The sequence below is a fragment of the Verticillium dahliae genome, genomic scaffold, assembly GCF_000150675.1.
Source record: "Verticillium dahliae VdLs.17 supercont1.3 genomic scaffold, whole genome shotgun sequence".
Classification (NCBI taxonomy): domain Eukaryota; kingdom Fungi; phylum Ascomycota; class Sordariomycetes; order Glomerellales; family Plectosphaerellaceae; genus Verticillium; species Verticillium dahliae.
Genome location: NW_009276940.1, coordinates 635,280 through 650,191, shown reverse-complemented (window position 1 = coordinate 650,191; position 14,912 = coordinate 635,280). Strand labels below are relative to the sequence as shown.

The 14,912-nt window shown below is 54.3% G+C and overlaps 5 protein-coding genes across 5 annotated transcripts in view; 1 reads left to right on the top strand and 4 right to left on the bottom strand.

Moving 5' to 3' along the window:
* VDAG_01830 (NAD-binding Rossmann fold oxidoreductase family protein) overlaps positions 1-277 on the bottom strand; it is a gene marked incomplete at both ends in the record, with an annotated part of 2,733 nt that extends 2,456 nt beyond the window's left edge. Inside the window, one exon of the mRNA XM_009657859.1 lies at positions 3-277. Within this exon, the coding sequence (XP_009656154.1) occupies positions 3-277 (275 nt within the window). The remainder of the gene's footprint in view (positions 1-2) is intronic.
* Positions 278-863: 586 nt separating this feature from the next.
* On the bottom strand, positions 864-3,719 carry VDAG_01829 (uncharacterized protein; the record flags this gene model as incomplete). The annotated part of the gene is made up of 5 exons (XM_009657858.1): positions 864-1,334; positions 1,394-3,179; positions 3,231-3,390; positions 3,443-3,569; positions 3,672-3,719. 5 exons carry the CDS (start codon positions 3,717-3,719, stop codon positions 864-866), a joined length of 2,592 nt encoding a protein of 863 aa, XP_009656153.1.
* A 1,284-nt stretch (positions 3,720-5,003) lies between these two features.
* Positions 5,004-5,440, bottom strand: VDAG_01828 (uncharacterized protein; the record flags this gene model as incomplete). The annotated part of the gene is made up of 1 exon (XM_009657857.1): positions 5,004-5,440. The coding sequence occupies one exon, from the start codon at positions 5,438-5,440 to the stop codon at positions 5,108-5,110; it is 333 nt and encodes a 110-aa protein (XP_009656152.1). The 3' UTR covers positions 5,004-5,107.
* A 479-nt stretch (positions 5,441-5,919) lies between these two features.
* On the bottom strand, positions 5,920-8,029 carry VDAG_01827 (tubulin gamma chain). Its single transcript, XM_009657856.1, has 5 exons — positions 7,749-8,029; positions 7,654-7,694; positions 6,933-7,576; positions 6,420-6,884; positions 5,920-6,358 (listed from the first exon to the last, which is right to left on the bottom strand). Exons 1-5 carry the CDS (start codon positions 7,754-7,756, stop codon positions 6,131-6,133), a joined length of 1,386 nt encoding a protein of 461 aa, XP_009656151.1. The 5' UTR covers positions 7,757-8,029; the 3' UTR covers positions 5,920-6,130.
* A 1,322-nt stretch (positions 8,030-9,351) lies between these two features.
* Positions 9,352-14,871, top strand: VDAG_01826 (phospholipase D1; the record flags this gene model as incomplete). The annotated part of the gene is made up of 2 exons (XM_009657855.1): positions 9,352-14,804; positions 14,865-14,871. The coding sequence occupies 2 exons, from the start codon at positions 9,352-9,354 to the stop codon at positions 14,869-14,871; spliced, it is 5,460 nt and encodes a 1,819-aa protein (XP_009656150.1).
* Between the last annotated feature and the right edge of the window lie 41 nt (positions 14,872-14,912).

Below are 14,912 nucleotides of genomic sequence, written 5' to 3'. Positions count from 1 at the left end.
ACAGCGCCGCCTTCTTTGGCCCTCGTGGCGCGCCCCTGCGCGCCCCCTCCTGACGCCGCACACGCCCACCATCCGCGCCCCGAGCTTCGACCACGCCATCAAGGACCCGCGCGAGGGCGACATCGCCGTCGTCCCGGCGCACCGCATCGTCGTCTTCGAGGGCAACTACGTCGCGCTCGACCGCCCCGTGTGGCGCGACGCCGCCGCCCTCATGGACGAGCTGTGGTTCGTTGACGTTGATTTTGACGTCGCGCGAAGGCGGCTCGTCAAGCGGCATGTTCGTGCTGGCATTGCGAGCGACGAGGAAGACGCGGACAGGCGCGCTCGCGAGAATGACCTTGTCAACGGCAGGGAGATTGTTGATCACCGCCTTGACGTTCACGAGGTCGTCGTCAGCCGGGAGGACGGGAGCTGGGTGCACGAGTGAGGTGGGAAGCACACCAATATTACACGACGAGCAAACGAATGCCCATGTCATGAAAACCACTTTTTAGACCAGAGGTAGAAACTCGCCGGCATGATAGAAGCGATCTTTAATCCCTTATGGAACTACCTACGCAGTATTCGACCGAATCTTCGGCACTCCCATTTCAAAAAGAAAGAAGAAAGAAAAACCCTCCAAACGCCTCATCAAATACTCGAAAGCCAATGGCTCTCCCTGGCTGGTGTCAACTACCAGTTTCAGTCGCTAGTCCATGCGAGAATCTCCTTCAAGGCCGCCTTCTCGCATCCATCGTCATGTCGCGCATTCCTCTGGCTCCATCTCACTCAGAGACTAGTACTCCAACACTACCCACCTCCCGACCCAAATCACTGCCGACGCTCTGATACTACTCGTCGTCCACTTTTGCACCCGCCGCGGTCTACCCGAGCATGGTTCCTGTGAATTGGCCCGCGTGGCTGAAGCCTTGTGTGGGCTGTGCATACTTCGAGTTGGCGAGTCCCTTGTGCTGCTGCTGCCTCTTGGCACCCCCATGGGATCCCTGGGCAGGCGCACGCTGGAAAGTGCCGCCATGACTGGGCTGGAAGACTGGTGCGTCTCCCGACAGCTTGGTGGCTGCATCAGATGCGCTCCTCACATCGGCCACAACACCGCTGGACACAGGCTGCGCCACGTTCATCTGGCCGTGGCCCGAACCCGAAAAAGAGGCGCCTACAGGGAGAACGTATCGTCTGGTAGTCTTGACTGTGGTGGTCTCCTCCACGACATCGATCGCGCTGAGGCTGTTCATCATGGACAACATTGACCAGCCTTGTCCAAACTCCCTATCAATCGCACTTTGATCGTGGGATTGTTGGGTAGTGGGATTTTTGAGAATAGCCACTGCTGGGGCCTGCTGAGGTATAGAATGGTTCTCCTGGGTCTTGGTCATTTGAGGCTGGCTGGTCTCACTGGCTTCTCGGGACGGGAGGCTGTGGATTTCTTGGGCGTTGGCAAGGTTCTTCCAGCCACTACTTCGGCCGTTGAAGAATCATCTGGAGTGCTTGCAGTACGGAACTTCTCCGTGGCCCCGTCCCGAGTGTCTTTGACCGCCGATTCCTTCGGTGAGCCAGGGAGAGTGTTGAAGTTGAACTCTACCTCAGGCTTGGCCTTGGCGGCAACAACGATTGGCATAGTAGGGGCACCGGGAGGGCTGGCAAAGTCGAATGTAGCCTTAGACTTCAACCGCTTATTTGATTCCGGCGCGACTTTGCAACCTCTGGTCTCAGTACCTTTCATTTTGGTGGATGGTGCTGAAAAGTTTATGACAATCTCAGGCTGTCCGCAATATTGAGTCTTCCAAGCTTCATCCCTCGTCGATAGAGTGTCAAGATTCCTGGTCATGGGGCTTGCGTTCATTGACGCCTGCTTCAAAGGCTCCGCGGCTTTTGGTGTCTCATTGAGACGACCACCCTTCAAGACAGACTCGGTGTACTGCCAGTTTTCCAGCGGTGGGGTTACCTGAGTCGAGGTGTTGCTCATGCTTCTCAAAGCGCCCGGGCTGTATTTGATGTTGTCGCTACGGGGAGAGCTTTGAGACGTCTGTCCGTTTTCTTCGACCACGACGCTGACAGACTTTTCAACTCCATCTTTAGGCAAGATATCAGGATCCACGTTCTTGGCTCCCATGTAAGTGCTGCTCTTGGTGCCGTCTTCCGCCTTCACTGAGGCGAGGTTCGGCGGCCCAACTGCAGACTTCGTTGTATCATTGGTGGTCTTGGCTGGCGCAGTGTCTGGGATACCTTCAATATTTTCAACCCTGGCAACAGCCATAGAGGCCACAAGCGAGGCTTTCTGTGCATTCAGCCGGTTTTGAAGGCTGATCTTCTGTTCAGGGGTAAGTCTGCTGATGCTCAGAGAGGTCTGCAAGGCAATAGCGGCGCCACGAAACATTCTCATAGTCTCTGCGTCATCGAATAAGAGCGTCATATCCTTTTTCTTGGTTCCAGACACGAAAGAAACGTCACACCAGTTGTCTTTGTGCTGGCCGTCATTGGCTTGATACGATGTCATGTCGTATACGAGGTTGACGTATTTGCTAGTCGCTGCCTGAGCTTCATTACCCCTGACGACTATGACAGGGTCATCGATATCGCAGTCACTGGTGTCGTTGACATAGCGTAGTATAAAGCCTGCCTGTTGTCTGCCGTTGCCAAATTCGATCATCTTCAGCAACACCTTGGCGTCGACCGTCTTTAAGCCAGTGCATGGGGCGATCTTGGCCTTGCAGTCTGTGGACCACGTCCAAAGGACCCTCCCAGATGACCTATCAAGGGTCTTGGCAGGTTTTTCTTGCGTCTCAGCCGAAATTTGTGTGGTTTCTTGCACCGTAGTATGAGGAGACTGCGGCTGAGACTGGGCTTGCTTCTTTGGGTCTGATATCTGCTCCTCGGCCTGGGAGACAGATTGCAACTTTTGCGAGTTCTTGCTCGACAATATCTCCGCAGCCTGTGCCTTAGTTCGTAGATGAGGGGCAATGACGGCAGCAACCCGGGCGGACGCCAGATCCGGTTTAGTATCATCGCGGACGCGATTCTCAGGGTTCTTTTTCGCGGAGTTTTGCTCATCGGGACGGTTCTGGGCTGCCTTTTTCCCATTCGCGCTCTTGGACGGCGTCATGTTTTTCGGAGCGAAGACCTTGACTGGGACTCCAGGACGATCGAGACCACCAAAGTTGGTAATGTTGGACAAAGCACCGCTGTAATTACCATTAGTCAATTGCCGAAATGTTCTCCAAGAGGGTCCTTACACTTGCTGCGGACGGGGTCGGTTGTTGATCTGCTTAAGTCGCTCACTACGATCTCGGCTTTCAGTGTCATGCTGGGCGGCATGCATACGACCGCCGCCAAGGTCAGCCAGACCTTGAACGCTGCGAGCCTCTTCATCGTCGATTCCCTTTTCTCCAACAGCTTCGAGTGGTTAGACTAAGGTGGTCAAAAACGTCGTCAGGAGGCCACATACCTTTCCACGCCGAGTTGGCAGTCTTTCCTACGGCGCGTGATGCGCGACGTCCAGGATCATAAGTGATCTTTCTATCATGAAAGTTCTCCATGGGGAGCTCATCATTGCGGCTGAGACCGAGGTCACTCTACTTAATCTGTCAGCTCTGAACAACGACCTGGCCAGCGGTCTGCCTTGTCGGAGACAGCAGACGACCATAGAGGGGCACCTCCAGCGGCACAGAACCTACCAGCATAGCATTTCTGATGGCATTCTCGAACTCGATATTGGTCGCCATTTTTGGCTGGGGGCAGCTTTCGCGCTGCGGAGAGTGCTATCCGAGACGTTTGGCCACCTGTTGGGTAGGTGGGCTTTCGGTAGGCGGGATTAGATAGCAGAGCAAGTCAGCCAGAGATGACGAACGAGGGTTTCTGGCTGTAGGAAAAAGTTCAATGAATCAACTGGCAGGCCTTGGATGTGGGTAGAGGCGGAGGCCCTTGAGGCTGGGAAGGTGCAAGGTACAACCAGGTCTTGCCTCACGGTTAGTACCTCAATGAATACCTACCTAAGGTACCTCACTTTGTGCCCTTTGGCAAGGTAAAGGATAGGTAGATACACCAGGTACCTAAGGTAGGTAGGTACTTAAGGTATCCAAATGGGTGAAAGAGTGAACCCTTTTCCAATGGCGCAAGCGGACTTGATCGTTGTCTTTGAAGAAGCGTGCTTCTGAAGAGGAGGCTTCGTCTGAATGTATCTATGGGCGAAACCAATGTTGGATCGATGCTCGATGGTATGGACTTATTGAACCTACCCCTGTGTATCAATAGATGAGGATTTCAATATTCATAAGTAAAGGGTATGAAATTTGCATACTCACTTCTGGAAAAGGGTCTCTATACCACGACACCTCAAGCCAACTCGACTAAAGAAAGACTTTCCTTTATCTTGGTATATCTTCTTAGTCTTGTTGAACGGGGCTCTTAGTTCGGAACGGAGGAGGGCGCTTTCAATACGTTGGTATGACCTCCGAAGCCTATGAGGAGGATGCTGGAAAGCTTCTCTTGGGTGAAATCGCGTGGGGTGACTGATGCTGGGCTGGTTATGAGGATTTGTGTTCAGGGATATGGAAACTAGCAGGTGAGATGCGTCAGCTCCAGAATAGGCAGCGAATACCAAGAGTGCCCTTTGCTTTTCTTAACTGCTGCCTGGGAAATCTTCACCAGCGTCGTCAATCTGGGCAAGATATGCTTGAGCGTCTTTCCCCTTCAAACATCTATGGGCTCGGGCGAGCGCCTACCTTGTTGAGAAATCCTGCCTGTTTCCGGGTTGAGTTTGGATCTGGAGATGAGAACCGTATTTGGGGGCACTCTTAAGAATACCCCTGAGTCCTATGATCACCGTTGTGAATGATAATCCCCTGGAGGCAGAGTTTGATGTAGTGAATTCCATGTATTGATGCACACTTACAATTCTTGAATGGCCGCATTATCAGCCTGGAGGCACCCTACGTCAGCTGTACTCGTGGACGAGGCATCATACAAATACATCATGAATCAAACACAATACGCAAGAAGACTCATGATGAGTGAATGTTGGTCATGGTTATGTTGACGTTGTTGAACTGATCATCTAGTCATGATAACTTTAAAAAGCCAAACGCTGTCCTACTCCTGACCCTACTCAACTTCATTTCGCAGCAGCATCCTTGGGGGGGCCGCTAAGATTGTCCTTGCCTTGCCGTCCGACGTTGCTCAAATCCGCGTCATTCTTGGAGGTGGGTTCGCGGAGACCGGCCTGCGCGGCAGAACCAGTTCCAATGTCAGCCTCAGCATCGCCGCCGCTGCCGACGTTGACCTTGGATGCGTCGGCGGATTGCCAATCGGAGGCGACAGGAGGCTGCTCGGGGAGGGGGAGGTTGGCGCGGGTCTCCTCGATCTTGTCGCCCTTGGGAACGTGCATGTTCGTCATTTCTACGACTGTTAGAAAGGACATGAACTGCGGGTGAATTAGGGCAGACATACTGATTGTTGTCGTTGGTGGTACTGCGAATAGTAGTGGGTGTTTGGTATTCAGGGATGGAGATAACAGCAGTGTTTGATGATGGTATGAATGTGTGATGTATCAGTCAATTTGATGAAATGGTCTTCTTAAAGATTGTTCTTTTATGAAGCAGGCAGCCTCAAGCTCCAAAGCTCCAGACCCGCTGACGTCAATGACGTCAAGAATGAAGTCAGATTCGACGGAAACCATACCGATCCTCGATCTGTGGAGAAGTGTCACACTTTCGGCCTCTTGTAGATGCGTTACCCTCGCAGGTACCTTGGTGGAGTATTCAATGTAGTCAGAAGAATTTTGGTATCCATTTCTGCGCTTGAAGGCTCCTCGGCAGGCAAGACTGGTGTGCACAGAGATCGCGATCCGTGGGTCGGCTGGGAGCAAACACTCCTATCAGATCACAGCTCCACACATCACCCACGCGTCTAGCTGAAGCACAGAATGCCGCGCACGGTTTGTCAAATAGATAGTTTCAAGCTATTGCCCTCACGTCGCGATCCTAGGTACGGATGCTCTAGCCCCAAACGCCTAACTCTCCCAATGGAAGATGCCAGAAACCTGGTCATATCGAAGCGCTCAGGTACAATCATGTCATGCCTTCATTCTTGGCGCGCCATTGCCACTCAGTTACGCGACGCTTTCTTCCCGGGATCCTCAGCCCAATCTCTTGTCTGTCTCTGCGGAAGTTGGAACTTCTGCTTCAGGGTTCAGGTAATTAGCGTCCTCGGCCGCCTCATATTCCTGGATCAGGTCCTGCACCACCTGACGAGACTCGTCGAATTCGTTGAGGTTCTCTGCGAAGGGAGCCGTTTTCTTGTAGCCCTCCATGAAGGCATTTCGTTTCCGCATGCCATCAAACTGCTTAACAATTCGTTTGAACAGCTGGGGTTCATTAGCTAGCCGACCTTGTAACATATTTGAGGAGAAAAATGTGCGGACGTACCGTGGCAATGCTCGTGTGGTTAGCTAGCATCAACCCGCTAACGCGGTGTGCCATTGGAATGTAAGGGCTTCGTTTTGTTAATGCGACCTGAATGCTTGCAGGACCCCAGGGGATAAAGGTTGCCAATCTTCGCTCTCGGATGCGAAGAAGACTCTTGTGGACATCAGTCGGGTCGACTTCGCCTTGAATGACGTTGAGAATAGAGATGTAACAGCTCTTTTTGCCAGGTTGCGTCGACACCATCCTGTTCTTAGGTTGAAGAAGCCGCCTCATCACGTCCAGCACTGTCGTCTTCCGAACAGTCTTTGCCTGCTCGACTTGGTCGCCAGTAAACGGTGTGTAGGATGTCATCAGGAAGTGACAGCGTGGGGTCGGGATGAGGGAGGCTAGGATGCTGACAAGGTCGTTGTGCATATATCCCGGGTATCTCAAGGTCGTGGTGCTCGCAGACATGACAGTGGAAACCTAGCTGTGTCAGCATGGCGCCTTGCGCTAGAGGCAAACATGACGTACAAGTTGATTAGTTTGCGCAAAGGAAGGCTCGTGGACGTGCAGTCTGTCGGCGGCGATCCTTGACAAAGCACCGTTGTCGAGCACCACCACTGAGTCCGCATTCTGTGTTAAACGTCGCATGGCCAGCACGCTGTTGTAGGGGTGAACAACGACATCGCCTGCGTTCGTTGTGTCGGGGAAGACGGAATACGTCTGTATGATCTTCTTCGGGAATCGGTCATTCAGACGCTCGAGGAGAAACGAGCCAAGTCCAGATCCAGTGCCACCTGCGATGGAGTGCAGCATCATGAAGCCTTCGAGCGAATCGCTACCATCGGCCTCACGGTCAATCATCTCCATGATGTCCTCGAACACCTTCTCGCCAGTCTGGTAGCCGTCACCCCAGTTGTTGGCTGCACCCACACCATCTTTGCTGACGTAGAAGTTTTCGGGATTGTATATGTTCTTGTACGGTCCTGTCTGTATGCCGTTGATGACGCGTGGTTCAAGATCGATCAGAATGGCTCTTGGAATGTATCTCGTGTCGTCGCTCTGATAGTAAAAGACGTCTTTTCGATCGCCACCCTCGGTCGCGAAGTCTTCAAGGTTTCCATCTTGACTGATGCCATGTTCCTGACATAATTGCTGCCAGAATTGACTGCCAACTGCAGAATCGTTAGTATGTACCTCCTGGTGGTGTGAGGCTCGCGGCCCAAACGCGGTCAATCGCGGGGTGACTGACTGCTGTTGCCGCACTGGCCGGCCTGAATCGTGATGATCTCTCTGTTGTCTGGTGTTAGTGATAGTCATGAATCCTATGGAGCTTGAGCGAAGTACCTCGGCATGCTGATAGCTGGCGTATGGCTTGTCGAGAGCGCGTTGGTAGTAGAGCCGTCGTCACCTGCTGTCATGCACAATTGATGCGGACCCGCGATGCTCGACGCGTTCCTCCCTTATCGATAAGTGTTGGGTACCTACCTTCACCCCTGGCTTCCTGATTGGGCCTTCGGAGCACCAATCGCTACCAGTCGTTCTACTACCCAGGGAGGGACATTCTCAGTCCCTGACTGCATCGCTGATTCAGGAGAGCGAAGATGGATCACTGATAATCTCATTCCATAGTCAAGGTAGCCAAGTCGCGGTGAAAGTTCTTTGCCGTCGCGCTGGCAATTCATCGTCTTCAAGTCGAGGTACAGCATTCTGCTGAGCATGTTCATTCCCGCCCAACCGCCGTAGATCTCAAGATGGCATTCACTTTAGACTGTCGCACCAGCTTTAGCATCCGCGGGAAGGACCCGCCTGCTGCGCCACCTGTTACGTTCCAAAGTTTAAAGGACTACACTCAAAACTCTCAGAATGGCAAGTTGCATTTGTCGTTCTGCGACATGTCGCTGCCAAAGGTCATAAGGCCGATGCGTGTGTGCGCGAAGTTTTCTTATCTGCTTTGGCCTACAAGATGCAATCTCGGACACCTCGGATGCGTCTCATCACGAGTCCCCGCCTGATCTTGATTGAGGATTCCATGACTTGAACTGTGTAAGCCACAGGTTCAAATAAAGACAGCGCCATATTGGGATAGCATCAGCCACGACCAGCGGGGGACCTTGACATCATTTGATGAAACGAGAAGCTAAATCTCCCTGCCTCAGCACTGATTGGCGCTGAGACAGCGCTACTGAGGCTTTGCCGAGTCACTGGGCTGGTCCTTCTTTCAGGGTTCCACCCGATGCCACAGCACCCCAACAATCCCCTGCAGTCCCCTGTAGCCCTCCCTCCCAGGCGCGGATCGCTGTAGGTATCTGGTCGGGGGAGAGAGACAGGGGCATGGGTACGCTCCAAGGAGGCATCCAATCCCGCCCGTGTTCGCGCCAAGAATGCGAGATTGGTACTGGCACCCAGGGAAAGAGTGACTCTCCGCTCCTATTTCCTTCAACTGATCAGTCGTCTCGTGACAACACCGGCAACACCTGACTACTTCTACAGGTTGCTCAACTTGAAGTTGGTGCTCAGCGACACAGCGCTTGACAGTCGCTGGTGCCTGTCTTCCCGGACTAGATGCGACGATCTGACCTCGACATTTCACATCCGTCCCACGTGCAGAGCCACGTCCACCCGCAGCGCATCAATCTTTCCTCGGTCAATTCTTACGGCTTTCCTACAACCTAGTTGCTCGAATCACGCTCCTTCAGCAGACCGTGCTGCTGACCAAGGAATTGAGTGGACTGTCGATTCAAGGGTTCAGATTCTTTCAGAGCTGGGTTGCGTTCCCTGGAATACTGCACAGGCCGCCTGCCAAGAACATCTCTCGACGACACTCCAACGAAACGAACAGAACATAGAGTGCTTGCCATGACCTGCGCTTCCCTTGACAACACCAGAACAACCTTGCGAACCAGACTTACAGCATTCTGGACACCTTGACGACACTACACAGCTCATCATGGGCGACAACCGGCGTGATGATTCTGTATCGCCTTTGACCAGAAGCCCCAAGCCGACAAGGGTAGCTATCGCTGCCTCTCCGGACCGCCCAGCGAGTCCACTGCCCTCGATCCTCAAATCATCGCCATTGGCAGGAAGCCCGAATAATGTTGAGTCAACCACTGAAGCAAGGGACTACATGAACGGCGGGCTGCCGCACCGACACCAGTCGCCCGTCGATCCGCTCGGCCGACCGATACCACCGGCTCTATACGTTCCTTCGACGCTCAACAACTCCTCCGATGCGAATGACCGAACACCAGACCCGCCTTTTCTACAAGAGAATGGAGGCAACTCGGAGCCCACGTCGCCAGGTGGTGGGCGTCGCAGCGTTCAGTTTGCCAGGGCCGACGTTGTGCTGGATGCGCCCCCCGCCCACACGCATTCAAGAAACACCTCCTGGGACGACCCTGCCAAGTCCCTCAGCTCGTCCCTGATGAACAAACTAAAGCAGTTTGCTGGCTCTAGCACACAGATTCCTAAATCGCCGAGCTCTGGCGCCCTCGGAGAGGCCGGAAATCAAGCTCTGAACGCCTCTCCTACAGTTACCCGTGGTGGGTCCAGAATACCTGGTACATTGGCAGAAGAAGGTAGCGACATTGATGCCGATGCAGAAGAGACTGCCGACGAGGGGGTTGTCTCCGACACGAGTAGGGCCAAGAAGAAGAAGAGGATGATGCGCCGGCCTCGAAAGCCTCCAATTTCCATCCCCAGCACGCCCAACATGAGGGTAGCAGCCTCCGATTCGCCCGTAGTACAGAGCAGGCTAGGTCTCAGGAGACGCTTGAGCATGCCGGACCCGCCGGATCATCAACACGGCTTGTCTGAAGGCGAAGGCCGTGATCAGCTGACGACACCCTCGTGGATGAGGGGCAACTCATGGATTGTAGGATCAACGAGGTCCTTGCGCAACGAATCCCGCGACACGGGCGGTCCCTCTACGAGAGGACCGGGTCATGTCCGCCGGATCACGGTTCTTGGTGGCGGCGGCGCATCTGACGGCGATGCCATGACGCCGAGACGTCCGTTCTTCAGCGGTGAGCGAGCATCGACGTTCGGTGTGCAGAAGTGGAAGCAGGTGAAAAACACTCTGAAGCTTCTTAGGCAGAAGAAAGAGGACCGGTTCGACTTTGCCAAGTCTGCCGAGCTCATGGCTGAGCTTCGAGCTGGCGCACCGGCAGCTCTCATGCTCGCAAGCATGATTCAGCGAGATGAGCACGGCAACAAGCGGATACCTGTACTGCTCGAACAAGTGAGACTTCACATCAGGGACAGTGCGCCCGAGCCAGGCGACGACAGCGATCGACATTGGCTTTTCACTATCGACATGGAATACGGCAGTGGGCCCAGCCGCATGAAGTGGACGATCATCCGAACCATCAAAGACGTGTACAATCTCCATGTGCGGTACAAATTCGCCATGAGCAACGACAAATTTATTCACGGAAGAGCCGACATTGGTTCTCGACCAAAGCAGCCGAAATTCCCATGGGCCGCATTTCCCTACCTTCGTGGCGCGCGGACCAAAGACGAATCGGAAGAAGACGACATGGCTAGTGTTCGTGGCGATGACCCGGCCGACCAGACCCCTGGCGAGCGTACTGTTGATGAGACAGCCGACGAGACCGACGGCCGTCCACAGGGCGGCCGGAGAAAAAAGTCTAGGCTGGGGATGCTTGGCATGCGAAGGAGGTCAACCGGACTGACGGATCCAGGCGAGACTTCTGCACTGGAGGGGCATGCGGAGATGATGCAGTCTCGACGACGTTATGTCGAGAGGCAACGGAGGGTTCTTGAGAAATACATGCAAGACATGGTCCGATGGCTCATGTTCCGTGCAGACAGCAACCGACTCTGCAAGTTCCTCGAGTTATCTGCGCTTGGTGTCCGCCTGGCTGCCGAGGGCAGCTACCATGGGAAAGAGTGTTACCTTCACATCCAATCCTCCAAGGGTCTCGATTTCAGACGAGTTTTGACTCCAGAAAAAGTCATTGCTCGGCACAGCCGCAAATGGTTTCTCGTTCGGTCCAGCTACATCGTGTGCGTTGAGTCGCCAGAGAACATGCTCGTATACGATGTGTACTTGGTCGACGCCAAATTCCGGATTGCATCCAAGAAGAGTTCGCTCAAGCACATTGGCTCCAGCGGTACCAGAGAAATTGATCTGACGAAAGAGTCGCCACCTGACAAACACCACACCCTGACGCTGCACACTTCGGAGCGCAAAGTCAAGCTCTTCTCAAGGAACCAGGCAGTACTCAAGCAATTTGAAGACTCCATCGCCGAGATGTTGAAGCAGACAAAGTGGCATTCTGTCAACCGTTTCGACAGCTTTGCGCCAGTCAGACAGGGCGTGTTCGCTCAATGGCTTGTCGATGGCCGAGACTACATGTGGAACGTTTCACGTGCCATCAGTATGGCCAGGGATGTCATTTACATCCACGATTGGTGGCTGAGCCCTGAGCTTTATATGCGAAGGCCACCAGCCATCAGTCAAAAATGGCGTCTGGACCGGCTGCTGCAGCGCAAGGCTCGAGAAGGTGTCAAGGTATTCGTCATCGTGTACCGCAACGTCGAGGCCGCCATCCCCATCGACTCGGAGTATACGAAACATTCGCTGCTGAACCTGCATCCGAATATCTTTGTCCAGCGATCGCCGAATCAGTTCAAGAAGAACCAATTCTTTTTTGCCCATCACGAGAAGCTTTGCGTTATCGATCACGATATTGCCTTTGTCGGTGGCATTGATCTCTGCTTTGGCCGGTGGGACTGTCCTCAACACCCTTGCGTAGACGATAAGCCCACGGGTTTCGAGCAGAGCGAGCAGCCCAAGGATGCGCTGCACTGCCAGCTGTTTCCTGGAAAAGACTACTCCAATGCCCGCGTACAAGATTTCTACAAGCTTAACGAACCCTATGAAGAGATGTACGACAGGGGCAAAATCCCCAGGATGCCTTGGCACGATATTGGCATGCAGGTTGTGGGCCAGCCGGCGAGAGATCTTACACGGCACTTTGTCCAGCGATGGAACTACATTCGCCGTGGCCGCACAACGACCCGTCCCCTGCCCTTCCTTCTGCCGCCGCCAGACGTCAAGCCAGGCGAGATGGAAGGCCTCGGCCTAACTGGCACATGCGAAGTTCAGATCCTGAGATCTGCGTGCAACTGGTCACTCGGTATTGATGACCCGGAGCACAGCATTCAGAATGCCTATATCAAGATGATAGAGGATTCAGACCACTTCGTATACATGGAGAACCAGTTCTTCATCACCAGCACAGAGGTCATGAACACCAAGATTGTCAACCGCATCGGTGACGCCCTCGTTGAGCGAATTATCCGCGCCTACAACAACGAAGAAGATTGGAAGGCTTGCATTGTCATCCCGTTACTGCCAGGCTTCCAAAGCAGGGTCGACGAGCAAGAGGGCACTAGCGTTCGGTTGATTCTGCAGTGTCAGTTTTACAGCATCTGCCGTGGAGAAAATTCCATCTTTGGACGTCTTCGCGCGGCGGGCATCGAACCCGAAGATTACATCCAGTTCTACAGCCTGCGTCAGTGGGGTAAGATGGGCAGCGGTGAGCTCGTCACGGAGCAGCTTTACATTCACGCAAAGTGTATCATTGTGGACGACCGTGTGGCTCTTATCGGGTCTGCCAACATTAACGAGCGATCTTTGCGAGGCGACCGCGACTCCGAGTTGGCAGCCATCGTCCGAGACACAGACATGATCTGGTCCACGATGGGCGGCAAGCCCTACCGCGTCGGCCGATTCGCGCATACGCTTCGTCTGCGTTTGATGCGTGAGCATCTTGGTCTCGACGTCGACGAGATCCTCGAGGAGGAGAGGCAGGCAGAGCTTGACAAGGAGGAGGAAATGGCGGCACAGATGGACGAGATATACAACGATGAGCCCATGACGCCAGGGTTTGATGCCAATGAGGCCGGCCCCAGCAACTCGGCCCCTTCGGCGAGCAACGAAGATCATCTTTGGCTGTCGGATGCTAGACGGTTCAATCGCGACGCAGATGCCACTCCTCTTTCCCAATCTGAAGCTGCATCGATGGTAGAGGAGAAGGACCTTCGAGTGTCCAATACGGAACACGCACTGGAGGTCGAGGGCTATGGGCCGGATCACTGGAAAGCAGCTGAGAAGCGTGGTCTTGACACCGGCCGTGACTCGGTCATCATCAACGGCCGCGAGGTTCTTGTCCACAACGTGCTGGCGGAAGGCAAGGGAACACTTGAAGCCCCAAAGAAGCCTCACGAGCGACACACCCCCCTGTCGCAAGCGGAAGAGCAAGACAACTTGTCGCAGAATGACAAATTGCCACCCATGCCGGCACTCAACCGTCGCACTACGGATCAGCTCGGCCTGCTCCGTGCCAACCAGCTTCCCACCCTGCCAGCCGTCGATGACACGGACATTGGCGGGCCGCCCGTGTATCTGGACGTCAATGGACAACCATCCATGGGACCAGCCCATCCCTTGGCGGCCGACATCAAGCAAGCCCGACTCGACAAGGACTGCATGCGTGATCCTGTGAACTTTTCGTTCATGGACGAGATATGGAATCGTGTCGCCGAGAACAACACCAAGCTTTTCCGGCGCGTCTTCCGCTGTATGCCGGATTCCGAGGTCCTCACATGGAATGATTACCGCGACTTCACCAGCTACAACGAGAGATTTGTCAACAGCATGCAGGGCAAGAAGGCGGGCGAGGAACCCGAGGTCGCCCCCGAGGCTGCGGAGCAGTCGAATGCTGCAGGTAGCGGCGGTGCCGGCATCGGCATCCCTGGCCCTGCCGCGATTGCGAAGGCGGCAACAGACAAGCTGGAGGAAAAGACGGGTCTTGACAAGGTCAAGGATCACGTTCATCCCCCAAAGATCATGGTGCCTGGCAGCAGTGCTGGTAACGAAGAGTTCAATGAAAAGGCCGACCATGCAGCTCGCCGCGACAAGGTCGATCATCAGGGCGCCGCACCAAGGAATGGCGCGGATCCGGAGAAGTCGATCCCATTCGATGCCCCTTCGCCTATTCTCCCCGCTGGCGACACGCCCTTCCCAGCATTTGACGGAGCAGAAGAAACATCGACGTTACCTACTCGAGAGAAGAGTCGTGATCGACGTGCGACATTCCAGCCGACGGAGAAGGAGCCAGCCAGAGACAGAGATCGGAGCGCGTCCGGTCAGCAGAACCAAGGGTCAGTCCGTCGCCGCAGACGTGCCACTACTAAGGGCAGTCGCCGTGGCGGGACCCCCGAGGACGTTCTCCCGGCCGTGGAGGCAGAGGAGCTGCTCAACCTGATCCAGGGACATCTGGTACAGTTCCCTTATGATTGGCTGGCGACTGAGGAGCAGAATGGCAACTGGGGCTTCCAGGTGGATGGCGTTGCGCCTCTGCAAATTTAGTAAGTCGATGAATGCTAGGAGATGTTTTGATGTAGGTGTCCTTGCTAACAAACTCGCAGCAACTGATGACGTTGGGTGCTGTCTGTATCCTTTTTCGAATTCCTAGC

What these genes read in the sequence shown, in the direction of transcription:
- VDAG_01827 (XM_009657856.1), bottom strand. An exon ending in CGGCCAGTGCGGCAACAGCA is followed by an intron (nt 7,577 to 7,653) that starts GTCAGTCACCCC and finishes ACGATTCTGCAG; the next exon opens with TTGGCAGTCAATTCTGGCAG. An exon ending in ACCACACGAGCATTGCCACG is followed by an intron (nt 6,359 to 6,419) that starts GTACGTCCGCAC and finishes AATGAACCCCAG; the next exon opens with CTGTTCAAACGAATTGTTAA.